General features: G+C 40.5%; 1 protein-coding gene across 13 annotated transcripts in view; it reads right to left on the bottom strand.

The window, feature by feature from the left end:
- The window catches only part of CALD1 (caldesmon 1), a 197,924-nt gene that overhangs the window by 60,206 nt on the left and 109,763 nt on the right, over nucleotides 1-27,955 (bottom strand). For 2 of the 13 annotated variants that reach the window (XM_081038592.1, XM_081038591.1), the window contains exon 1: nucleotides 5,423-5,645. The exons of 9 other annotated variants lie outside the window; for them this stretch is intronic. In XM_081038592.1, the coding sequence (XP_080894718.1) occupies nucleotides 5,423-5,475 (53 nt within the window). In that variant the 5' untranslated portion in view covers nucleotides 5,476-5,645. Of the gene's footprint in view, nucleotides 1-5,422; nucleotides 5,646-27,955 lie in introns of those variants that run through there. 2 more of the 13 variants (XM_081038597.1, XM_081038596.1) reach the window with 1 other exon arrangement.

The raw sequence follows: 27,955 nt of genomic DNA, 5'->3' as shown, positions 1-27,955 counted from the left end.
ATCTCAAAGAGATATCTGCACTCCCATGTTCATTACAGCCTTATTCACAATAGCCAAGACATGGAATCAACCTAAGTGTCCATCAACGAATGAAAGGATAAAGATAATGCACACACACACACACACACACACACACACACACACACACACACGATGAAATATTATTCAGCCTTAAAAAAGAAGGAAATCCTGCCATTTGTGGATGAATCTGGAGGACATTATGCTAAGTGAAAAAAGCCAGAAAGACAAAAACAAGTATTGTATGATATCACTGTATGGAATTAAAAACGAAAAAGTTAAACTAGAATGGTGGTTGCCAGGAGTTGGGAAATAGGAAGAGGCTGGTAAAAGGGCACAAACTTTCAGATGAACCAAGTCTAAGGATCTAATGTATAACATGGTGACTATAATTGATAAGACTGTCTTTATATAACTGAAACATTCTGAGGGAGTAGAACTTAAATGTTCTCACCGAAAGAAAGGAAAAAAAAAAAGGTAAGTATGGGAAGTGATAGATGTGTTAATTAACTCGATGGTGGGAATCCTTTCACAATATATATCAAATCATCACATTGTACACATTAAGGATAGAGCTGAAACAAAATCTACGGTACAACTTAAAAAATATCAGAGGGCATTGTACATAGCAAGAGGGAGCATTGTTTTATGAAATATTTGTTTCAAATACGTGTGTGCACGCATGTGTCTGTGTAAAACTGAGTCACAAAATAGCTGTGTTTATTAATCTTAAGGTTATTTTAACTTAAGCTAAAAGAAACCTGTATTTTTTTTTCAGATGACCAGAGGAAAAAAGAAAGCAGGAAAATACTGACGCAGCTAACCCAATCAGGTGGCTGTACGGGGTCTGAGAGCAGCAACGGTGGGAGGAAGATGGAAGATAATTTTGAAGCCAGAGTCTGTGTTTTGTCTTTTTTATGTTTTTAGTGCCTAGGCCAGCAGGAAACCCTCCATAAATATTTGTTGAATGAATGCATAGATATGGGTGAGGTTTATAGATTTTTTTTTAAGGCTCTTTTGAAAAATTCAATTAGGCTGGGAAATGAATCCAGGCAGTCCTACATTTATGAAAAGTTTGTTTCCAAGACCTTAATTTGCAAATTAGTTTTTGGAACTTCAAACACCATTCTACATGGCAGCTGAGATCTCAGGCCAGCCAACAACCACCTTTTCAAACCCCAGATACGTCTGAAGCTCGTACCAAGAACTGAAGCTGCATTTGTATGGAAAAAACACATCCTCACAGGTCCAGTCAGGACGACCAAGAGCAAATTAGCCTCCAGATGGCAGAGGAGCCCCTCTCCATCCCCCATTCCTCTTGCTGAGGTTAGACCTGCAGCTGGAAAGCCATTTGGTGGGGACTGGAAGGGATGTGAGAAGTAGCATAAAATGAGGGCTCATTTCAAGGACAGAAATAGGTCAAAGGTAAGGAGAGGGAAAGAGAAATGAACAATGCAAATAGCATCAACAAGGAGGAAAAGAAAGGCGTGGAGCCACCAAATACCTAGCCAATGTGACCGTGGCCAGGTGGCCAGGAAGACACATAAGGCAAGTCAAGACCACCTGCATAAGGATTTGGTTTAGTCACCAATGCACAAGCAATTCAGCAGCATTATTCACAGAGTACTCTGTGCAGGCAAAAAACATCGTTCTCTGCCATTCTTTCTTTATTTTTCATCCATAAATAGCACGTAGTAATTTCACCTTTACCCAGACAAGAGGTCCAGAAAAGTCAATCATTGAAAACCAATCTTTGAACCCCAAAGGGAGCAAAAAAGGCCCGTATGGTACCCAAACCAACAGTCACACAATGCACAGGACCCTTACTTTGTAGGAGAGAAGGCCCCTCACAGGTCCTCCTCTTTGGCTCTTCACTTTGAACACAAGTCTAACAAGAGGGGTTTGCCGATATCCTTGGCTACAGCAGAAGAGAGGGTGGAACCACTAGAGGTGGGTCATTTAACAGCAATTAAAAGAGATTAAAAGATATAAATAAGAAGGCCAAGGACATCACATAATAATTGCACCCACTTTTGATTGGGAGCCTTATCCAGTTTCACCAGCTGATTTAAGAAACTATATTTATAATGACAGTTCTCAGCAATTGGAAAGTGTTTCAAATGTGTTGTAATATTTATTTTAAAGAAGGGCAAGAGAGGGTTTCTATTAAATTTTGCTTTTTATTTTCTTTGTTTGTTTACAAAATTTAGCATGCTGTAAAACTGTCATGCTACATTCTCTAATAAGACTGGATAAACCAAGTATTCCTATATTTTTTACAAAACCGAACATTTTTATGTACATCCTTCTCTCATTTCTGCTGAATCTTATATAATTATGCCAATTATTTATTTCCCTGCCATGCTTTTAATGTACTTCCCTCAGAAACAGTGGGATGAACTAAATAATTTCCTACGTTTCTTTGATTCCATAGATTCAAAATTTCTATACACTTCCACCTTTGTTTCAAACTGTGACACAAAAACAAAGCTTTTTCATTCTCATGACATATCAAAGCATACTTCTGTATGAAAAATGTAAACTGTTAATGGACTAAATGATGAATATTTACAAGAAACCCAAAATCTTGACTCAAGAAGACTGTAGGGCTTTGCGGAAATGAGAAAAGTAGTGGTGAAAATATTAGACTGCAGGTGACAGAATCTCTCGATAATCTTACTAGGAACAAATTAAGCAGCACCTTGAACTCTAAAGAACTGAATAGCGATTCACACTTGCCCTTGAAAATAGCATGGCTCTGTGTAGGACGTGACATGCAGGAATTTTAATGGGCCTCATTAAAAGAAACAAAACAACACACTGCCAATCTTGCTTTGTAGGTGACGAAACTGATAATTATCTGATGCAAATGAAAAGGAATTTAGAATTCATTTTGTTGGGCACCTGTTTTGGCATTGAACTTCATACTTCTTCCAAACCAAAAGGTGCAGAGGCTTTGGGTATTCAAATGACTCAACGGAACAGGATGAACTTAGATGAGCTGAGTTTGGTTTTTCTAATAACAGGAAACGTAAAGAATCTATTTGGGGCATCAGCATTATGCTGGAAGCTGAAGATTCGAAGATTCAAAATGGTTCCTGCCAGCCAATGAATTACCATCTATTGAGAGGAGGAAAGGCATGATCGCCACTTACTTAGTGCAAAGCTAATAATAGGTGAACAAGGGTTATTAGCGTGGAGAGAAAAGAGAAACTGAGAAAGGCTTGTGGAGGAAGGTAGCATCTGATCAAGACCTTGAATGACAGGAAGAAGTCAGAAGCAGATAAGGCAGGGCTTCTCATCCCTATCACACTCCCCAGTCACGCCCCGTTGCTCACAACTACCCTTTCCTCATCCCTTCTCTCCCCAGCCCACCCTACGCACTCCACCAAAACTTCCTTGGAATCCTAGTTCTCCATGGAACAGTTCAGAAACCTGATCTTGTTTTAATGCCTTCATTTCAGATGAGGAAACTGAGGCAAATGGGATGTTTCCCATGTAGGGAATCGAGTGAGCCAAGGAGGTGGCTTGTACATGATGAGTTTGGGGAACAGTGAGTGATCTGATTTGGCCAGAGGAGGGGGAGCTCAGAATGGGAAGGAATAATAAAGGCAGACTGGAGAACTCTGAATGTCATATTAAGGAGAGTGGGCTCTACCCTCAAAGGTGGGGGGAGGAGATTAGAAAAGGGAGAGAGGCTGAGGCTGGGACCAGAAGAGAGGGAATTGCAATCGTCCAGGTGGGAGCAAGAACTCTTGAAATTCAGGAAATGACAGAGTAAGTGGTGAAGAATGAGAGAGATACAAAGAAAGTAAATTGATAGAACTACAGACAAGATGGAGTGGGGAAAAACTCAGAACCAGGAGTTGAGGGTGGGAGGGAGAGTGAGAGAGCGAGAGAGAGAGAGAGAGAGAGAGAGAGAGAGAGAGAGAGAGAGAGAGAGAGAGGGAGACAGAGAGAGAGAGAGGGCTCTTTTCCTACTATTCCAGGCTCTGTTGTTGACCAGCTGTGTAACACACTGGGCAAACCCTTCACCCCCATGTGCCTCAGTCTCCTCATCAAGTAAAAGCATTAAATAGGATCAATGGTTTCTGAACTGTCCCATGGAGACCTAGGATTCCAAGGAAGTTTTGGTGGCATGGGTAGGGTGGGGTGGCGTGAGAAGGGATGGAGAGAGGGGTGGGAGTGAGCAATGAGGTGTGATTGGGGAGTGTCGTGGGGCTGAGAAGCTCTAGATCCAAAACCACTTATTTAACAGAACATCTCCTTTCTATAATAGAATTCCTTGTATCATTAAATTTCTAAAAAAAAAAAACCCAAAAGCAAACAAAAACCCCAACTCGTTTGATAACCACTGGATGACACAGATGACCTCTACAAGCCCTTTGAAGTCCCACCCTTGGGTGACCACACTTACAGAAACTGGTTTTCCAAGAGACCTGCTAATACAGTGGACATGGGTCTCATTTTCAGGACCCCACTGAGTGCCTCTGTTTATTTGATTAACTGTTGCACAAGTGCTGGAACAACTGGAAGAACAACTGTCATGCTGAATCAGTGCCAAGACTCTCAAAAATGGGGACGATGTACTGAAAGGCCACTCGGTGCTCTTTCTCTTACATGGTACCTTTTCCCAAGACCCAGTAAGTTTTCCAAAACTCCTTAGTGCCTGTGCGAAAAGGGCCCTTGCCTGCAATTACAAAGATACTGGCTGCATTATTGAGCATTGTCAGGCTTTGGGGAAGTTGAGTTATTGTTCTGGGTTCCATCTGTCTATAGAATGGGAGCACCGCAGCAAACCACCCTAGAGGTCCCTTTCAGTTCTAACATTCCAGGATTTTAGGACCCTAAACCTTGGAGCCTGTTATCTGGACAATTCCCTGATGGATAGCATGAGCGCTCAGTCTTGCTCTGTCACAATCAGATGGTCAGTATATTAAGGGCTTTGGGCTGTTGACTCTAAGGATTGGGCAATGTGCGCTTTAGCCAAAGTCTGAGTCCTACAAATGGATCACTCCGAGCAGAAGGCTCAGGTCTAAATTAACAGCAGCTCTCTAGACACACAATGCTTTGTGGATCGGTTATTTGGAGTAGAGAAACCTGGTGCCTAGGTATAAACCCCTGCACATTGTCTACGAACCCCCATAAAAGTGGAAACAAGGAAAACCAACCAGAACAGCCAGGACGCCACGACGACAACGTTGAGACCAGAAGTTGAGAAAATCTCCTGCAGGTCTGAAATTTACATACTCGCTAGGCTCCTTTGCCTGCTGATTTCTCCTCTCGCCTCCCACTCCCACAATTAAAAAAAAAAAATTATTTTTCCCTTCACAACAATTCCTTTGTTAAAAAAAAAAAAAAAAAAGGCAGAAAGTTAAACCAAAGAGGCGAAGTGAGCACTCACTGGGAGAGAGCGGCCAGGCTGCGTCTTCCCAGCAATCCGGATCCCCCGAGCATGTCTGCAGCTGGAAGGGGCAGCGGGGGACTGGAGGTGCGGTCAGGGCGGGGGCCGAGTCCCCCGAGGTGCCATGTTCTCTGTGGCTGAAAGCCGCGTGGAAGATGCTCCCGTGTTCTCCCTTTGTGTTAACACTTTGGTCTGTCCCTGTGACGAAAGTCTGGGCTTGTCCTCGGCCAAATCTACTCCTCCCCACCCTTTCCCTCTGCATGGGATCATCAGAGAGCTGATTGTTATTTTTTACTGTAATCTCTCTAATAGAGGCCCCTTACGTTTAGATGGTCAAGGACACTGTTTGCTTGGAGAGTTCCAGAATGTTATTACTGGGTCGGAGGGGCCAGGATCCCTCGTAGCTTTCATGACGAAGGCTTTATATGATGAATTACAAATAATTATTCCGGAGAACTGGTCAAAGGAAAAGACACTGATCCGTGTGCTCAGCCTTGTGGGAAATAGTTGATCACCGTATTGCTTGTATACACAATTCAGTTCTGAGGAGATCAATGGAAATCAGCCCACTGAAAAGTGTAGTTTATCCGGGTGCAGTTCTCAGGCGCTCATTCTGAGCTCTGTTCTCAATTATCATTGGTGTAGGTGGCTTCCAAAGCAAACAGTTCCCACAGAGAAATCAAATCTGAGAAACTCCTCTTTCCCCTCCCTTTTTTTTTTTTTTTACCCCAGGGGAAGATGCATGATATGAAAATGCAAAGCAATGACAAAGGGAAGAAGAGAGACTGTCCCATCCATGCTATGCTGTATTGAGTGTTTGATGCTCACGCCCCTCCGTGAAATGAGAGCAACAGCCTGCCTAGGAACACACTGCAACAGTGGGTCCCATCAGCACCAACGGCACCCTGGTGGGAATCTCATTAGCCACACTGCACAAGGTAGCCTGGTCAGCAACCGCTTGGAAAGCAACCAAATGCCAGCCCCTGAGGATGGGGTGATGTTGACTCTATCTGGAGATCACACTCGTCTCGGCCTGAGTTATGAATATGTTTCTTTATTTCTAGCTAGAAATGAATCGATGGGTGCTGGGGCACCGAGCTGCGTATGGGACTGGCTTTCTGTCAAACGACCAGAACACCTCAGATCTTCACAATGGAAGGTGAAGATGATTCTTTGGGTAAGCAGCAGGAGAAGCAATCAGCTTCACCCATGGAGAGCCCCTTCAGAGAATGAAAACCATCTCTGAGATCTGCAGCCTCATGTCACAAACAAGGACACAGAAGCAGAGCATGTAAACAATTTGCTCAATGTCATGGAGCAGAATTTCAGGAGCTGCAGTTTAAAGAAGTTTAGTTGGGTTAATGCTCTTTTCACTTCAACTAACTAGAAATCGTTGGTTGTTTCCCTGCGTAAGTAAATCCTACGCTGTCATCAAAGGCATAATTTATAGAGGAAATGTGGTTTAATGAATTTCCAAGTTAACTATCCATATATCATGATGTATATACACATTCATGTGTCTTTTTGATTATATAGTCACCCAACATATACTGACTGTGTGACGTACATGAGACACAGAAAGTGTGTGTCTGTCTTCACACAAGAAGCCTTCATAAAATACCCACTGACTTCGTATGAAGTTATTGCTCCAGAGCTGAGATAGAAACCTGTATTGAGCCATTTTGCTAGTGTCCTTTCTACCAAATTTTGCCCACTTAATTTTTTTTTCCCTTCAGTAAATTCAGGGGCTTGCTGGGCCAGGCAGATAATCTTCCTCCCAAAGACACTGATGTCCTAGTCCCTAGAATTTGTGAATATTTCACCTTACATGGCAAAAGGGACTTTGAGACTGTGATTCAGTTAAAGGCCTTGAGATGGAGAAATTATCCTGGATTATCCAGATGTGCTCAATCTAATCGCATGGGTTCTCAAAGTCAGAGAACCTTCTCCAGTTGTGGTCTGAGGGTGATAGGATTAGAGAAGAATGGCCAGAAAGATACAATGTTGCTGGTCCTGAAGATGCAGGAAGTGGCCCAGAGTCCAGAAATGTGGCAGCCTCCAAAAGCTGGAAAGCTGGAAATGGATTCTCCCTTAGAGCCTCCAGAGAGGACCGCAGCCCTGCCCACACGTTGATTTAACCCATGTGTTAGACTTCTAACCTCTAGTAGATAACAAGTTTGTGCTGCTTCAAGCCACCAAGTCTGTGGTTATTTGTTACAGCAGCAATAGAAAATTAACACATTTGCTTAAGGTACTCATTTGACCTTGGGAATACATTTCACCTCTTGATTTCCAATTCTTAGGTGGCAAATACAGTTTTGGCATATTCAGAATAAGCTCATAAAATAGAGTAGCATAGAAAAAAATCTGTGGTTCTCTCTCTCTCTCTCTCTCTCTCTCTCTCTCTCTCTCTCTCTCTCTCTCTCTCTCACACACACACACACACACACACACACACACACACACCCTCACACCTTACCCTCCATAGAGGAGAGCAAGAATTTAGTAATCTTCTGCTAATATTATTGCTCGCATTCCTATACTAAATGCATGCTAATGGCCAGCTGTCTAAAAGCTATCCACCAAGCTATTTTCCTAGTTGTAAAGAGAGGGAGAGAGAAATTATGCACACTCTTAGTTGCCCCCTTGTTATTAATGGGATGTGTTTGGGAAGTGGTTGTCTGTCTTCAGTTGGTGATAGTAAAAGTCATGGGTGCCATCACTCACGATACCTAGCGGGTGCTGATACGACAACAGGGAAGAGGACCGTGAGTCTTGGACCTGGTCAGACACCAGTGGGGAACAGGAAGAACACAATGGCCAACAAAAGGGAGAATGGATGCATTTGAGAGGCAGGAAAAGGAGTGAGTCAGGAGAGGAGAGCAGGCGGGGGTAAGAAACAGCTTCCAAGGAGCCCGCTGGGGTCCAGCTGGCTGGGGCTGCAGAGGCAAGGCAAGAGGAATTAGGAAAAACATATCGAAAGGTCATTTGTGAACAGTGTTCTGCTCCCGCAGAGACCGAAAGTCATATGTGCTTCTTCTGTGTAGCACAGACAGGCGTACTCAGAGTCCAACTTTCGAAACTATTATCTCTGCGAGCTGATTCAAAGGTCATTTGTTGGCACCATGAACAACTGGGCCAATCACCCTTCAGCAAGATAGTAGGTTTCACACATTACATCTCAGGACTCTTACTACGGGAAACGGAAGCCGGGGCCACTCTCAAATTCCTCATAGCATCTTTCATTTCTGAATACTTTTAAGTTTTCACCAAAGAGATTCCAGGCTGGGAAGGTTTGATGGAGGTCAGTGCAATAGAAAGGAATAGCTCCCACCACAGGGTGGTCCTTTATTAATAAAATATGATTAAAAAAATAACTTGACTTCGTGGAGGTAGGATACTGGGCCACATGATCTGTTCCAGGCTTTAGTCTGCAGTGGTTAAGAACAGCTTCTACCTTGGAGCAATTCCCTTGGGAAAAGAAAGGTATGCGGGAAGTGCCCCCGTGTACTGCCCTAATGCACTTAACACACACACACACCACTGACCTCCTACAGAAACTCAACTTAAACCCAAGGAAAATCGACTTCCTTGAGAGGCAACAGTGCCAGTAATTTAAGGGGGATTTTTCAAAAGGCTCTGAAAGAAAAATTTTCTTATAAGGAAATGAATAGGCTCCATACTGTTAGCAGGAGGCAAAAAATCTTGCCTGGACAGTTGCTTACCAACAGGTAGATAGAACTGGAAGTAAAGGGGTTGACTACATATCTGCAGACAGAACCTCTTTCTTTCTTTCCCTTGGCCCCTCAAGTCTTCCCTCCACAGCTGATGACATCTCACTCCCCGCTGTACACCCCTCTCCTGCCCCACGCAATGGACACCTTCACTTAAATTATATTGCTTCGTACTGTCCTGTGATATTGTTTTCTAAGGGATCCTCCTAAGAAAACTTCTCATGAAATACTCCTCCCTTTCTCCATCTCCCTTTGTAGAAATGATAGGCCAGGCTCTTCTCTTTCCTCTGCTTTCTACCTCCTGGTAATGTCTTTTCCTTCCTTTCCTTCCCCATCTTCTTTGCTAACGTCTTTGCAGGTCCCCCTGTGCATTTCTTTAGTAATATGTGGTGGGGTGTGGTGAGAGGTGGGGGGGTGAATTATGGACTGCTATGGAAAGTCATAATTTATCCTTCCTCGTAACTGTCCAGTGCAGTCCTGTCCTTCACTGGAGTCCTTAGAACCTTTGTTGACACAATTCTCTGATCCACTCTTTGCCTGGTCTTTCTCTCGGCCCGTAACTTGTCTTGGGTTGCTCTATTCTCTCATTTCCCCCGCAGTGGTGGCCATACAGTTTTGTCCCAGCATGTTCCACCTCACCCCTCCTCACTGAACACTATTTGCATATTTACTACAAGCAAGTCATCCAGTTAAGTGCTCTGGGGGGATCCAAAGATAAGAAGGTCATACCCAAAGGGAGATTATGATATGTATACAAAACTTTTAATACAAGATAGAAAGTAAACCGTACTCTGAGAGCAGCAGAGCTAAAGTATTATACTTCAAAGGTGACATCCTGTGATCAAGTTCCCAGCGTTGAATCACTCTTATGCTCAATTTATTCTGTGATTGAACTAGATTTCCTGTTGCTGAAATAGAAATCCACTTATCTCTATTACAGGTATTAAGTCAGCCTTCAGTCTCATCTTTTCTAGGCTAAATGCCAATGCCTATTTTCCATTCTTTTATTATCAGCCTGAAATATAACAACTCTTCAAATGAGCAACCAAGATCGAACATAATAACGGCTTGACCAAGGCTGAACGTGCCTGGATGAAGGCCCAGTGCTGCTTGCCATATTCCTGTTAACACATCCCAACATGATTTTCACATCGACGACAGCACCTCTTACGGAGATCATTCACTCACTTGTGTGCTAAATCCAGACTTTCTTTTTTTTTCCTTCCCCAGATTTGTTGCTTAGTCTATTTCCAGCATGTATCTAGAAAGCTATTTTCATTGTTATTATTTGCTTTTAATATAGAGAACTTCATACGGTTTTCAGAAGCCCATTTTTCAACTCTTCCAGCATATACTCTGTATTGCATTTGTCTTGTCCAAGGTCTTGGTAACATAAATGGGAAACTGAGGAACACAAAACCTGAGTTCAAAAAGGGAGAAGAAAATCTTTCGAAGAGCACCTGCCTGAATTCCAATATCTGGGCAGTCTAACGATCTCTTTGAGGCAACCCAGAGTGCAACATTGTAGATTGCATCTGTAGTGTGTTTACATATTTTTCTCTCAGTTACTAGACTGTGAGCAACTTGAGGAGGGGGATTACGACTTCCTCCTCTTTGTGACCCTCCTCTTAATCCTGTCAGTGCAGTACCTGGCACAGAGTAGGCCTTCTGTAATAGGTGCAGCATAAATGAATTCACGAGCATCGCTTCATGCAAATAATGGCCTTGCCCAACTTAATTTATTTTTGTCTGGAATTGAAATGGGAGGATAAGTGATGTGAACGGTAGCCTGGCCTCATGTTTAGTTGCGCCCAGCATCGGAATTGAGGTACATCTGGGCACGTGTGACTGACTGAATGGGGGGTGGGCCTAGGGAGACAACAGGCGTGGGGGCTGGGGAGTCGTTTGCTATCCCTTGCCTTGGCATTGGTCCCTTAGCCCACCCCATTCCCGCATATCTATGCCCTGAGGAAAGGCGGGCTGCAGAGAAGCTGAGGCTGTTTCTGCGAGGTGTTTGCTGAGTCTAGGCCAAGCCTTGATACCCAGGTGACCGAGAGTAACAGAGCAGAGGACAGGGTCATTACTCCTACTTCTGTACAGAGCACAGCATGGTTTGGGAATTCGGGAGGACGGATGGGAATGCACAGCCACTGGGAATGCACAGCCACTTTGGAACCTTGAAAGGTTGTGTCACAAGGGCGTGAGACAGGATCTTTGACACAGAGGCCGAGGGTCAGGTGGGCCCCAGGGCAGTGGCAGTGGAGGGTCCCGTGTAAATGACAGAGAGGGGACAGGGACTTCCTGGGGCAGGGGCCCAACAGCAAGGAGCCATGGGAGGTTGCCCATGGTGGTAGAGTGTACCATTTGTGAGCACAAGTAAGACGGACTTTCAGAAGCCATCAGAGAGGATTTTTTTTTAATCGTGGTTGTGGTGGTAATCCTTCAGCAGCTAGTAGCACTAAGAATTATATTATTTATGTGACTTAGATTCTATCTACAGCCACAGATTCTGATTGAGGATATATGGGTGACAGCTGTAAGATTTCTGTACCTTTTTTAAATTATGTTTTTAATCTGAAATCTTTTAGACAAACTAAAAGAAATAAGGAGACTATATCAAACATCTGTGTGCTCACCACCCAGTTTAAGAAACAGAACTTTCAGGGGCAGCCGGATGGCTCAGTTGGTTAGAGCGTGACTCTGAACAACAGGGAAGCTGGTTCGATTCCCCTATGGGCCAGGGAGCTGCACCCTCCACAACCAGATTGAAGACAACGAGCTGCTGCTGAGCTTCCTGAGGGGCAGCTGGATGGCTCAGCTGGTTAGAGTGCAAGCTCTCAACAACAAGGTTGCCTGTTCAATTCCCCCATGGGATGGCGGGCTGTGCCCCCTGCAACTAAAGATTGAAAATGGCGACTAGACTTGGAGCTGAGCTGTGCCCTCCACAACTAGATTGAAGAACAACGATTCGGAGCTGATGGGCCCCGGAGAAACACACTGTTCCTCAATATTCCCCAATTTAAAAAAAAAAAAAAAAAAAAAAAAAGCAGTCACATTAAAAAAACAAAACAAAAAAGAATAGAACTTTGAAAGTAACTGGGCCCCATGCGCTCTTCTAGAATAGCATTTTCTCCCTGTCCACCTTGAGGCAGCTAGTCTCCTGAATCTGTTTGTGTCCAGTCCACTTTCTTGTGAGCTACTCCTTTGGACACGTCTTCCCTTCCTCTCCCCAGACTCCATGTCTCGTCCCACCCCAGTGGGGTCACCATCAGTGCTACCATAGTGTGTATTTGGTTCTAGGATGAAACAGGATGGGAGTGTGGGAGTGAGGAATCCTTTCACTTGTCTTGATGCTTCTGTTTGTTTCATGGTGAAATGCAGGTCCCCTGATCATGACACTACTGTTCAGTTAAAAGGAAGGCATTTTTTCCTTCCCAAGGCTAAACCTTGAGTCCCAGCATTCCTTTGCTAATTCTTCCCCTTAAGCGTTTCCTGACCTCGAGTCACATCCCCACTGGTAGTCTAACACACATCCTCAATTAGTGCAATATACACTAACATTTATCTAAAGGGAAATCTATTCAGTTAAAAAATCATTGGCATCTGCCACCATTTGCCTGGTATTTCCTGAAGCTTTCTGCCTTCACCCAACGAAGCTATTCCTTTTCCTTTTGCCTAGAGTCCTTCGCATCTCTGACTTCTACTGATTCTTTAAGAACCAGTGTCTAGCCCCACCTCTATGAAGTCTTCCGAGGTTTGACGTTATTACTCTGTAATTTATCATCTTAGGAGGACAGATGAGAAAGTTTGCGCCCACTCTGGTTTGTATGTGTTTGAGAAACAGCTATGTTGTCATGTCTGAGTCAGCAAACCCCAGCTAACTTGCTGTAAGGCTCCCCATTTCCGTTAAACTCTTTTGCAACAATTGGTTAAGTAGATTGTCTAAGCTCTTTTTAAAATCTAGGGTTTTTAACCAGCTAGACTATTTGTTTTTCCTGGAGAGAAAGTTGCTGTATTAAAAGGATCTTGCCTCTAATGCCCATCTGCCCTCCAGCTTGAGATACATCTTTAAAACATATTACCCTGGTTTTGGTCTCAGTGAAAATATTAATATATACCTTATACAATTTTAGGAAAAAAGTGTGTACATGAAGGATATAATTCCTAACCATAGGGAACAGAATCTACACCTTTATGATGTACTTGAGAATATGGATTTGTTGTACCTAGATACAATTAAACTGTGATGGAAATTAAGAAACTATCATGGGGACCCTAAAAACCTAATTCTAGTGTAGGGGAAAAGGTCAAATCTTCAGAGGGGGAAAAAAGTAAAAGAAATGAACAAAAAAGTAAGTAAGAGAAAAGAAATCTTCATAGGAAGCACGTTAGTTTATAAGCCACAGAATCTCAGTGTGTACCACTCTTGTTCAAAGTATCTAAATATTTCCACAACTATAAATTTATCTTCTGGTGTCCACTATATGCATCTGGATATTAAATTTACACATTAATTTTATGGCTGGAATCAAATCCAGATTTTTTTCCCAGTGATGCTATATAAGGTCTAAAAAAAATATTAATTTCTTCTTTTGGGAGGTCAGACCTGGATTAAAGCATATATTTATTCCTATTGCTAAAGAAATAGTCCATTACATGTTTTGGATACTTTGGATGTAGTGTTTATTTATATAATGACACTGTGTTAGGTACTGTCCAATTTTGTAATTAACAGATCACACGAGTCAGTATATCTATCTATAGATAGAAAAAGACAGCTGGAGTCACGGAGTCTTATTTATTCGTTGTTCACCTTTTCTCACTAAAGTAAATTATAACCTTTTTGTTGGCAGGGATATTTCCTAACACCTCTTTTGTAGCCATCCAATACAGCCTAGAATAATGTTAGGCGAATAGCAAATGCTCAATAAATACGTGTCATTTGTTCTCTAGGTTGAAAAGGGACAACAATGGAGTAGAGATGTTGCCCCAAGAAGGTCAGTTGGCTGGTCCTCCCAGAGGCTCCCACAGAGTGACCTTTTTTTTTTTTTTTTTGAGTATTCATCATGGTATATGATCTAGAAACTCTGCTGTACCAGGAACTGGATCTTGGGCATTCTCAGAATTGACAGAGCTCAGGGAGACTGGCTCACAGAGTCACAAGAGACTCATGTGTATATCTGAACGCCATTTAATACCAGTTAATTAAGAGACAATGGATGACCTCCCTCTTCAGTGCCCGGAGAGCTCTCATTTCCCAACGGGCACCACCATGCCCCAAGCTGGAATGTCAAGAAGCCTCACAGTTCCAAGAGACCACTTCATGAGTGTGGAATCAGAGCAAAGGGAGGTGATATCATGAGGAATAGCTCACCTAAATCAAGGGGAGACATGAGGAAATACCTCCCTCAGTGGAGAAAAATACTTATCAGGTCGCAAGATTGAACTAACCCTGAGATACAACGGCTATCTCTTCTGGATACTCCTGGATGTCCAGTGCCAACCCTAGTCTTGACATTCATGCAGACCTCTTCTACTGGCCCATTCTTTCTTCAGGCTTACTAATACCATAGATGATTTGGACTGAATGTTTATATCCCCCCAAATTTCACAGGTTGAAATCCTAACCCCCAATGTGATGGCATTAGGAGTCAGGGCCTTTGGGTATGATTAGGTCATGAGGGGGGAGCCCCCATGAATGGGATTAGTGCCCTTACAAGAAGAGACACAATAGAGTTTCTTTTCTTTCTCTCTCTCTCCACCATGTGACGATACAACAAGAAGAAGACAGCCAACTGCAAACCAGGAAGTGGGCCCTCACCAGACACTGGACGTGCCAGCACCTTGATCTTGGATTTCCCAGTCTTCAGAACTGTAAGAAATAAATGTTTCTTGTTTAAGCCACCTGACTATGACAATAGATTGCAGTTAGACTCCACTTGCTTATATCTGGGAGCTCTAATGCAATTGAGACTTATGTGTTGAATTTATTTACAATGTCCTTTTGTAGAATTCTTGGGTACTTTTATGGAGGAAGCTTGAGAGGAGACTAGAAATAGATGAGGAGAAAGCCTTTTCAGCTTTAGGATGCTGTTTTACATTAAAGTTATTGAGCAATGAAATCAAGCAATTATTAGGATCAAGGCAGGAAAAGCAAATGGAGCTTTTCTTTTTGCCCATTAATGTACAGAACAGAACCAAGTAGTTTCTATTTTTTAGCGGAAACATTTAATTTAAAAAAATCATGGCTTATTTAAAAGTCAAAAGCCATCTGGAAAGCTTTTTACTTTTAAGACCTCATGAAGATAACAAAGAAAATAAAACAGATGATACTTATACAAAAAGTAGCAGACAGTCACTTCTATTTTGAAAGCCAATGATGTGAAATATGCATTCAGCTTTCTAGAATATGCTGCAAAGGAGAGAGGGATAATGTAACCTGAGATTCTCCTAGGTATTTTAGAATTCAGAGTCTTTCTAGGATAACATCAAATTATCTTTCCTTCTGACTCTTTCCCAGTGGACCTAGGATTAAAAATTACATTAAAAATAATTCTGAGGCTTTTTTCCAGGTCTATGTGTTTCGGGTGTTCCGGTTCAGTAGCTTTATTTTAATCACAAATTTTTATGTATTAATTAAAAATTTTATGTAATTTACAAATTAACCAAAGGGTATACTTTTATAATTAAGAAACTCAATGCCTAGTGTAGAACGCGTGGGTTATAGTCAATGGTAACTGAATTAACCTTCATCTTGATTTAGAGTTTTGACTAATATTTATAAATACTTTTCCTCTTTCTTCTAAGCAGTCCTTTTTGAGGTGCATGAACTCTTTATCAAAACAATCTACCCCACCCCCCATATCTTGGTTAAAGAAATCTTGGGTTTTAATATATTTCTTTATTCTTTTTTTTCTTGGTTCATCATTGCATCCCAATACTAGAAAGCAATCCACTATTTAGAGCTTAAATTGGAGACTCCACTGGTATGTTAAATACTCTCTGTTTCTGAAAGAGTGTTGACCAGTACTGGCCGGAAGTTGACTTGACCCCTCATCTACTTCCGCCCATCCTTCTGGGATTAGCTGAAGCAGTTAACTTCTCCAGACCACAAACTTGGTCTCTCATTAGAGAAATTTTCGATGACACAGTTTGTTCACTGTGGGTCTCCTGAGGGTTTGGTATGAAGCCTGTAATTTGATAATTATCTGATCTTACAATGCTGTGTTAACTGCAAACAACCCTAAGGGCTTGAGTATTGGAGCAAACAGTCCAACTAAAGGGAATTGACTTACCCATTCACATCATTTGTTTTCATGATACAACTAAATAAGCATAATGGTCAAATTATATGATGTGGCATTCCAATTATCCTTAATAATCAGAGAAATACATGAGATGAGTTTCTTCATACCTCTAGAGAAAAAGATATGGAGTCATAATGCTAGTAGCTCTGCAGGGGAGTGATGGAATCCCAAGGAAGGTGTGGATGGTGTCAGTACACAGGGAACACCACAAAGCTCACTAACATTTCTGCTTCCCCATAAATAGCTTAGCAAAGACAGCCAAATTCTACCTTGGTACACAAATAGAAATCGAAGTATCTAATTGTTCATTAATGCATTCAACGTATTTCTTTGGGGAAGTAAAACTGAAGAAGATGTAATTTATGATTTAGAGTTGCTCTCCATATGGTAGGGAAAACAGACATGTGAACAAATAAACATATAAAATAGGCGATAATAATTAACATACATCAAAAATGTTAAGGGAGACCCAAGGAGGAAAATCCGTCCCTTTGACGGGAGACCTAGGAAGTGGGTTTCTAGAGGGTGACTGTTGAACTGGGTCTTCAAGGTGAGTAAGAAGTCAACAGTGACAAGAGGTTCAGCAGGAACAAGACCGTGCTGTGGAAGAGCATGGAATCCCTCTAACTGTGAGTTCCTTTGCAAATTAAATGCAAAACTAGACAAGTAAGTAACCAACAGCACCAAGGTTTAATTCTAATTGGGAGAAAGCCATCATTTCAAATCTTTTGAATTTTCTCCTCAACTCACAACTACAGGAAAAAAAAAGATAGAATGATTTTGCTTCTTCTAATCTGCAATTGAAGTCTTAAGGCCTCCCTAGGGAGACAGGTTCTAGGGAGAGCGAGAGGTACCATTTTATAGTATTTTTTTGTGTCTGATGTTTGAAAGTCCAGAATGCCCGAGGGCCAGTCAAGTAGCGTAAGATAGAGTGAGACGTGTGGAAATTCCTTTGAAACATAGTATATGACCAGAATGAAACTTGCAACCCCATACAGAGTTAGATAGAAGTGAATCTGATGGAAATGAATTGTATAGGCACCTCTCCATGACAAATATATGTCATGTGCACCACCCTGTACACTTTTGATGGCATTCATCCGTATCTTATTTAGTTTTCTCAGCCACCCTGAGAAGTGCTAGTTCTGTTTCACAGGTGAAGAAGCCCAGATCTGCTAACCTGTTATCCAGTGTCCTCTTTCTTGCATCCTCGATCTAAAGGGTAAAAGGTACTTTCTTTTGCAGAGTTAGAGGCAGTTGTATGGCTTGGGCACAGCATAATGCAGAGGGAGAAGCACCAGAAGTTGGAGTAAATGGCAAGGTGTCCAGATTTCACCCTGCCACTGACTGTGTGCTCATGCACGTGTCACTTTGCAAGTCTCGGTCCAATGATTTGGCTTTCCCAACCCTTTTCGGAGAAGTAGGGGAGAGTCTTAATTTCTGAACACATAACCCAATAGGATACCAGAATCTGTCTCCTAGCAGGAATTCTGTACTTCAGGCAGGGTTCTCATGGGAAACTAATTCCTTTCTGAAGGGTATGCCTCCCCAGTTCAGTTCTACCATAGCTCTGACGAATGCTGCAACGAGACAGAATTTATGCTCATGTGCTTGTGATATGAGGCACGTAGAAATGAAAGGATTAGGAATTTCCATCCTGTCTCAGCCTCGAGTTTTACAAAACCTTCATCCCGTTCAGTTCACAAACCACAGAGCTTCTGTAGCAATGATATCCCCTGGGTAGCCAGGATATACGCTGAGGATGCTGGCTCAGGAAACATACATTTGGAATGCTTGGCTTTCATGGTTAGATAAGAAGAGTGAAAGGCTCTTAAAAAGGGGAGTAACAGGAAAAAAGGGCATCAGACAGCAACACTTTCTATATCATCACTTTTATCCAAGGCCCCTTAACAGTAGTTTCTCATTTTATTCATCACAGAAGGAGAAATGGAGAGGGAGTATTAGATCCTCCTAAGTGGGCCCCCACTAAAAAAAAAGAAAAGGAAAAAAAATCAAGAATTACCCAACAGTATTGATTAGAGAAACAGAAGGACTGTTCAAGGAAGGAGTGGGCAAAAGCATACATCCCTGTAGTTGCAATAGTGCCTTGGGAAAGATGCAGTGTGATGATACCCACTGAGGCTGCTTGTTTTCAAACCAGCATGATAACCGATCCTGCTCATCTGTTGGTTCACTTCCTGTTCAGTTATTTCCCATATTAGTCTCGTAAGTTGCCCAGAAACAGTTGCCAACAGTGCAAAGTTTTCTGTGGGAATCCAAAATGGGTCGGCTGCTGTTATTCTAAGTAAGCAGAGTGGAGCTACCAGCTCCAGAAATAAAGGACTCTTTCACTGCCTAATGGCTGGTGCCAGCTCTGGGAGTGATCAAGCTTTCATTTGGAAAGCCCTTAAGTATGCAAAATCCCCACCGGACAATAAGACCCAGGTTAGCCTTAGGCAAATAAAAAGTACATATTGAGCTATCTTCTGGAACCTATCAGTTGGTTTCCTAAATGGGACAAGAAAATGGAAGCCAGTGAAGATGTGACACGGGATAGTCTGTGTCACCACAATGGAAAATCTGAACATCGAAAGAATTTCCTATTCTAAACAATGTGCAGTTTAAAATACACTCTCTGGAGACTCTTCTGAATGTACAGGCTTATGGCTACTATTTATAACGGCAGATGTGTACTTTACCAACATTTTTATTCCAACAAAGGAACTGTATGTGATGTAGGCAGTTATTAAAATGGAAAATAAACCCTCACATTTGAACTTAGTCGATTGGTATTAATCTCAAATGTAATGTCAGAACTCACTGTCTTAGACTAAACTAACAGGAAGGAAGGTCAGTACAAATTATGAAATATTTTAAAAGAAATTCAGTTTTGAAAATAGGTTCTGTATACCTGGTGACTTCCGCCAAGCTAACAAAACACTAGAAACTTGTTTAAAAGTTGCATAAATAAAAATTACTTGTAATGAGTAAATTGGGCTTTTAAATGAAAAGTCAATGTTTCCAAAGTTCTTTTAGAAGTTTTAAAAAATTGTACTCAAGTGTTTAAAAACTCAGACATGGAATGTAGCTTACATATTTAACATATTAATCAAATCCTTTATTTATAAATAGTTCAAGGTTATTCTTTTCTACGGTCCCAGAATAAATGATAAAAATTCAAAAATGGAGGACTCTGAATTAATGAAGATTTACGATAGACTAAAAACTGGTTTTCCAACTGCTGATGAATGTTGCTTATTAGCAGGCAAACTAGTAAAAAGAACCGATTTTATTCACAAAGTATGCACATTATTCCTCTTTAACCTCATTCACAGATGAACGGGAATTCACTTATACAGGCACTAAATCATTCCAACATGGTCATGTTTTATGTCCATGTTACTTTCTTGTAACACTGTTAAGGACCTTTGGAAAAATAAAGATCAAGAACTTCCCTTGAAGATTTCAAGGCAATTGAGATAGATTTCCCCTGACGAAGAATTCGGAACACTCTGTAATCATTTCTGTCTGCCATTCCCATCTGGTCAAATGATGGCTACAGATGCAGATCTCTTACAGCTGTTGGTCAGTGAGAAAAGTGATGGGCAGGATAGACATAGTCAACATACACATTTGACAGCCTTCATTCCATATTGGTTTGATTGGGCTGAGAACCCTTTCCTAGTAGAGACTTCTTTGTTTGTAATACTTCTCCAAGTTTCCCCGCTTTAGACAGCAGAAGGACTCCTTTGGTCCTGTGTGTTTACAAAGACAAGCTCCTGGTCCTCTCAGGAAGGACTGAGCTCTTGTTAACACGTTCACCTGAGTCTGGGGAGAAGGCCCTGGATCTCAGGGTCTTTGAAAACTATCATCCAAAATTGATGTTATCTTATTTTGAATTTTACTTGAAAATAAATTAGTTATTCAGGATACTAGTTATCTCTGTGCATGGAGAGGCAAGGGGGTAGGACTAGAGAGGGGTCTGCAGGGAGTTTCAATGGGTTTTGAAAATGTTTCACTTCTTAAGCTGAGTGATATGTTTACAGTGCATGCATTGTAATGATGGATAACTTCTGTATACATTACACAATATTATTTTGTATGTATTAGCTTCTCCATTATTAGAATGAATAAAATCATTAATTTCACTAATAATTCCATTATTAGAATGAATAAAATCATTTTGTAAAAACTAGGCACATAACTTTACATTATTGGTACAGTATTTACATAGACAGAGGGTGCCAAAAAAATGTATATACATTTTAAGAAAGGAAAAAAATGGGATTCAAATTACACTCATGGTAACCACTTTGAGCACCTCTTGTAATTGCAGAAGGCAAATGTGACTAGTATTCATCTTTTGCTATGGGTAAATATTGAGTATTACAATTTTAATACAGTTTTTTTTCCTTTCTTAAAATGTGTATACATTTTTTTGGCGCCTTCTGTATTGTTGAGAGGCTTTTGGTTACTGCTTTAGTGGTGTTGAAACCATAATTATGTAACACGAAAAAAGAAGCCATAATTCCACAAGGCAAAAAAGAAACAAAAAAAAAAAACAAAACAAAAAACCCCACAAAACTACTGGAAATATATAATTAATTAAATATATAAATTATTGAGATAAAAACCTTGAAATGTTAGATACCAGACTATCCTGTATTTTTATCTTGATTTCAAATCGGTAGGAGAAATGAGACAAGACTCTTAAAAATAAGGAGATAATGTTTTCAGTATGGAGACTTCATTCATACTCATAATTCTCCCATCATTTTCAAGGTGGCTACCAAAACAGATTTGAAACAAAATAGAGATTAGATACCAAATTGTCTGAAGACAAGAGGACTGCGCATATATTTTGTGGTTTAGAAACTCCACAAGGTAACTGACGAGAGGCTGAGTTTCTTGGTAGATGACTCCAGAAAGGGGTCATCTGATAATTTTTCTGATAGTTCCCTCCTTACCATGTCCTCTAGCCAGCCAAAAAAGAGCAACAACAGGTAACATTTACTGATCTATCTATCTATCTATCTATCTATCTATCTATCTATCTATCTATCTATCTAGTTCTTTATAATCTATATGATACCTTATGAATAAGAACTGCCATAATGGCCATTTTCCTGATGAGGAAATAGATTTACAGAGGATAAGAAGAGTTATCCTTGATAACCCAGCCAGGAATCAAACTCCAGTGTGCATGATCCTGCTTTCTGGAAGGCATTGTGTCTGCATCCCACTTCAATTTGCCTCATCCTCCCAAAAGACAACAGCAATAAAGGTGAAACATGCCATCTTCTCTAAGGAATCAAATCAGTTCTAATCCCTATCATAGAGAGAACCATCCTTCAATAACTTTGAATTGCTAAAATGAAACTGGTAAGGATGGAGAAATCCAACATAATGACTTAGTATGGATCATCATTAAGCTTTCTTTAAAGAAATCTTGCCAAGACCACATATACCAAATAAAAGACTTCCAAAATTGATGGCAAATAGGGTTCTATCTGCAAAATCACCACAGTTATTTTTCCTTCTTGACTCATGGCAACGTTTAATTCCAAGTTCCTAACAGTTAACTGTTTTCATACTACCTATCTGCTTACCTTTCTTTGCTTTTCATTTTAGTCACCGTGAAGTCATCTGACATAATCTTTTATTTAGAAATATTGCCCATAAACAGTTTTAAAAATTAAAAAAACGAAACAAAAAAACAGTTCACGTGCCATACACTGTAGTATACACTATTTCCGCCCCCCAAAATGCTCTCTTTTCCTTATCAATAGCCATAGCGTTTTTTACAGACAGTTCCATTCATTCGAGGGGCTGCAGTGTATAGGCAGATTCTGCCTCCGCTTAGCTCAGTAATCTTGAGAAGGTCAGCATCCTTAGACTTAAGTTTCTTCATATGTAAAATGAAGCTTTTAAAATTTATTAGGTCAGGGATTCTTGGCCCAGAGTTCATGGGCCCCCAGGAGGTCTGTGGATGGAGGTCCATGACGCCACAGAAAATAAGTGCCAAGTTTTGTGGGTGCATGTGTGCGTTTTTCTTGGAGGGGAGTCTTCAGCTTTCATCAGAGACTCAAAGTAGTGTGTGGTCCAAAGTGAAAAAGCAGCATTCCACTGCAGAAAATTATCTATAAGGCCATTAACAGCTTTAAGCTTTTATGAGTGACGATGTGACTAAACCCCCATGCTAATGATGACTACAGTCTTACTGAGAAAAAGTCAGAGAAAAGCCAAGAACATGTATGCCAACAGCCTTCTTTGGCTTGAGGGGAACAACTTGATCTTCTCTGTTTCTATTTTTCTGTGAAATGGGAATAACGTGAGAGATTTTTTGAGGGCAAACAAAACACTGACTGTATCTACACATGTGAGCAATTTACCTGAATGAGCATAAAGAACAGTTCAATTAGGTCCAATAGCCTCAATTAGGCTGTTGTCACATAACTGCTTAAAATGATTTTTCCCCATCTTAGGGAGTTATTTTGGCATTGTAGGGATGATGGACATTCAGCTAAAACAGCCAATGAAAAATTCCATTGATCAATTTGTTTTAGTGGAAAGGTTTTGAGGTTTGGGGTAGGCAAACCAGATTGCACTCCCTAGCTATATGAAGTTGGACATGTTACTTAACCTTTCTCATCTACAGATTCCTCAATGGCAAAATAGGGATAACAATTTTCATGTCTGCTGTGCACTGAAAGTTTGCATCCCCCCAAAATTCTTATGTTAAAATTTGACACCGAATGTGATGGTATTAGGAGGTGGGGCTTTTGGGAGGTGATCAGGTCATGAGGGTGAAACCCTGATGAATGAGATAAGTGCCTTTTATAAAAGAGACCCCAGCAAGCTCCCTCACCTCTCTGCCATTTGAGGACACAGAGAGAAGACGGCTGTCTATGAACCAGGAAGTGGACCCTCACCAGATACTGAGTCTACTGGCACCTTGTTCTTGGACTTCCCAGCATTCAGAACTGTGAGAAATAAATTTCTGTTGTTTATAAGCCACTCAGTCTATGGTATTCTGATAAAGCAGCCTGACTCGATTAAGATAAGGTCACAGGGTTGTTTGGACAATTAAATGATATAAGGTATAGAAAGTGCATCTCCTACTAGCTTGGCACTTAGCTGACGCTAAACAAATATGGTTCCTTTTAATTTTAATACTAGATGAAAAATGTGGCTGATACTTTTTTCCAGTTAAGAACTATTTTTTTTTTTGCTGAATTGTGCTCTTCAGGTGAAATTCTGAGTTATGTTTATATGCTATATTTAAAGTAAAAGACATATCATTGATGAACTAAAAAATAAACCACATGGCTACCATATGTGATTTTGAAATTCTCATATAGCAATTATTTTGTGTGGTACACCTAGATGTGATCAAAAGATTTAATTCTTTCCTAACCTCAATAGAGTCATCTTAGCATGTGTTGAGACTGGTATAAGAAATAAATTTTGCAGTAAGCATGCAGCCAATTATAATGACTGAACAGACAGATGAATAAAAATTCAATCTCAGTAAAATATTATTTTGTATAAAGGCCTAACAAAACATTAATACGATTTTAATAAAAACATCTAACATTTGTTGAGCATATACTATGTGCCAGTCATTGTACTAATTTCTCTCCATGGGTTAATTATCTTAATCTTTACAATGACCTTGTGAAGTAAAATGATTATCCCCATTTGTATACATAAAGAAATAGAAGCAAGAAATGTTTACATAATTTGTCACAAGGTCACCCAGTTAAGTAGTTGTCAAAGTCAGGATTTGAAACAAGGTCTGCCAGACTGTGTCACCTATATATAACACATACCCTTCCTTTCCTTAGGTGTCTGGAGATTGATAAGTTATAAGTATCACACGTACAGATTGTAAAGTAAAATTCACTGCTATTTTAAACTGTAAGTGTCTTGGTTCTTATATAGGTCACATTTTTTTTTTTCCTAGCTAAGAATGAAGTTATGGGTCAGCATGTGAAGTCCTTAAGAATCTAGATTGTCAATTTTTATTGAACAAATGTCACTTTGGGTAGGTCCACGACTCTTGATGTTTCACTGGTCACCATAAAGTGGGATACTTTTAGGACCAATGAATTGTTAGGTTAGTGGAAATGGGTCTGAAGGGAAGTTTTGAGCAAATTCAGGTACTCTAATATTTTAGATAGTTTCAAAGAAATATTTAACTTCCTAATGAAAATAATTTTCTGATTACAGAATAGCCAAAAAAATCACATTGGAAAAGATTCTGATTTAAAATTTCAAGGTCATAATGCTAAGATTTGTAAATAAAAGTGTTTATGTATGTGCACATGCGTGCTATATAATTGGCCACGCTATTAAATCACGTAAAAAAAGTTTCAGTGATAGAGTTCTGGGAGGTGACAACTTAGACCCAATGGATTTTTAAAAATTGTTTGTTTTTCTAGTGTAGTAAAAATATTTACTTTCAAGTGTCTAATCATCAGTATTTCAGAGGCCCATAAAAATGTATGAACGATGACAACAGCAAGAGTGTTTTCATTCCCATTATTTATGTCTATGAGCCTCTGAATCTGATAACACAACTCTACAATAGGGGCCTTTCTTCGGCACAGAAAGAGGAACTCACATTGGGTGTGGAAGGCATGAGCTGGGAATGTAACGAGTTCCTGTCTTGAAAAGTGAGAGAGCTGCCTGTCGTGAAAGGAAGCCCAACACCGGGAAAAGTAGTATGTCTGACTAAAGATCTCTTCGTGGATAAAACATCCCTGCGGGTTTCTCAGCAGATACACCAAAGCTCAAAAATCCTTTTGGCCAAATGTAAAAGAAGAGCTCGACTTGAATTGGCGCTAACTCTTCTAGCTGAGACAACGCAGTCCTTCCTCAGACCTCGAGACCGATCACACCCACCCGAAACTCCACTCAATAGCAAATTCCTGCTCTTCAGCTTCCTGCAGTTCTTGTATCCTCTGAGACGTGTAGAAAGAAAACGTCCAGATTTTTGTTTTGTTTTGTTTTATGGTGAACAGAAAATGGATCTGCAATTCTTTCTGTGTTGCAGAGAATCAAATGAGGTAATAGTAATAATCTATAGTGATTATGGAATCTATAGTTTATTGAATCCCACTCAATAAATAATAGTAATAATTCAATATATAACAATTATTTAATAAACATTAAATGATTAGTACTTTCATGTATTATCTCTTTCTATCCCCACAAAACTCCTAAGAGGTAGATGGATACCATTATTTACCCATTTTACAGATGAGGAAGCAAAAGGTTAGAAAGATTGATTAACTCGCAAGGTCATGAAGCTAATATGTGGCAGACCTGGCATATGGCATCACAGCTGCCGAATGCCACCCACAGCCCATGCCCTTAACTAAGCTTTGCTGCCTCCCGCCATTATGCCTCTTGGTATTCCTTCAATTGTAGAGAACATATATATTCTATTCAGACATACCTACTGCTTGCTGGTCCTCTGATCAGCCCATTTTTGCCGGATACACATAAAAGGTCTATCATTGCTTTGTACTTGTTGAATAGAAAGAGAGTTGAATTTGACCCCTTTGGAAATGTACCCTCTGCCCCTACCAGCAGTATGCTATTCCCCGAGGATACAAAAGCACGCGCAGAGTGGATGGATTAGCTATATGGATGGGAAGAGATATGAAAACAAGTGAATCCCGCGTTGATGAAGATGACGGGAAAATACACTAACACGCACTGAGAAATACTGAGACAAAGCCAGAGAAAGACTGAAATAAAACACAGAAGCAGAAAGGAAAGCAGAATATATCTATTAATTTTTTCTGCCCATAAGACAGGTGAAGAATAATAAACAGCAAAACCAATTCTTCGTGTTTTTTTTTTCCAAATTGGTCATTGATTCAAGAATATAGATAAATTTGAGATGTGTACAAATAGTATCATTGCATTGAGGATTTTCACCTGATTACCTGCTCAATGCATTCTGCCTGCTGACATTTTTTTCTAACCCTTTTGGTCAAGTTACTAAGTTGCTCCTCTAAGTTCCTACTCCATCTATGATAGGATCTCTGTGACTATTAGAACACTGCCTGGACTCGTGACCACTCAACCCTATGGCTCAGGATAGTACCTTGCATTTTATAGATATCCAATACATTTTTTTTTTTTGATGATGATGAAATGAACTACCTCTTACCAATCTGAAGACCTTATCTCAAGGACTCAGTGAGAAAGCCAAATGCAGGACAAGGACAGGGCTAGTAGCAAAAAGATCCACAGGCTAAGGGGCCGGACAAAGACTGAAAGGACGTTTCGATGAACTAGGTTCACAGACTAGGTTACGGAAAGCTAGATGATTTGAAATAGACTGGATTAGAAGCCTCAGAATGAGGTGGGGGCATAGCAGTTTCATTTACTTGCCGGCCATGAGGTGATGAGTAAATGCCAATCCCAAGCACATGAAAGCCAGCATGGTACAAAGTGTAGGATTCACGCTCTTTAAATAACCTTTCAAAAGATTTGTTTCTGAGGACTAAAAGGTCTACGAATCTGGCTTATTTTAATTCGTGGTTATAACATCTGGAAAGAGTACAAGTATGAACTTATCTATCATTGCAAAGTAGAACTGTACCTGCTAGTCAAACTCAATAACAACGAATTAAAATGACAAAGTACTTTTATTTGGAAAACCTTTGTGAGTAACAAATGGAAAATCAACAGACGTTCTCTTCCCCCCCACAGTCTCCAGAGGTGCAGCATACAAAGGGCATAAGCCATCTTTGATAAGTATCAATGAATATCAGGGTACATATTGTGTTTGAAGATACCAAAGTGTTGTTTCTTGATCATCACTTGGTTTTATACAGGTTGAAAAGCATTAAGCGCACTCTTCCCAATTCTGTCATTTCATTGGTCTATCCTCAGGGCTCAGAATAGAGCTTGGAGCACAGGAGATGCCCAATAAAAATTTGATGAATGAGTGAGTGAGTAAGGGAACCTGCAGCTCTGAGCCTTGGGGCCACTCTAGTTTTGCTAATGTACTCCGCCACCACCCCAGATCTCGGTTGAATTCTCTCTTTATTTCCCTAAATCCAAAGGAAAGTTAGGTCTTCTCAAGTATAACGTGTAGGGTCATAGAATCACATTAAATAAAGTAATATATAATCGTTATTAAAAAAAAGTTAGACAATACCAAAAGCAAAAGGAAAGTAAAAATTATCACCAATCCCCCAAAGAAAACACTGACTCTTACTACAGATGAGGAAGCCAAGGTCTGAAGCTAAAGGAAGAGGGACTTGCCCAAGGTCTTAAATGCCCTTTATGTTCAGATTCAAACCACGATCTTAGGTGGTCTTTGATTTCTGGTCCTGGCCATCTGTTTCCTGTACACACCCTGAACTTTCCCATCAAAGTTGGCTGGCCCATAAGGTCTGACCTTCACTATTCTCATAAATAATCATCATTTTACAAAATCCTAAAGCTTAATCATGAACTGACTTATC

The sequence above is a fragment of the Rhinolophus hipposideros genome (assembly GCF_964194185.1).
Source record: "Rhinolophus hipposideros genome assembly, chromosome: 25".
NCBI classification, from domain to species: Eukaryota; Metazoa; Chordata; class Mammalia; order Chiroptera; family Rhinolophidae; genus Rhinolophus; species Rhinolophus hipposideros.
The sequence above is the reverse complement of the archived record's forward strand: the minus strand, read 5'-3'. Positions and strand labels throughout refer to the sequence as shown.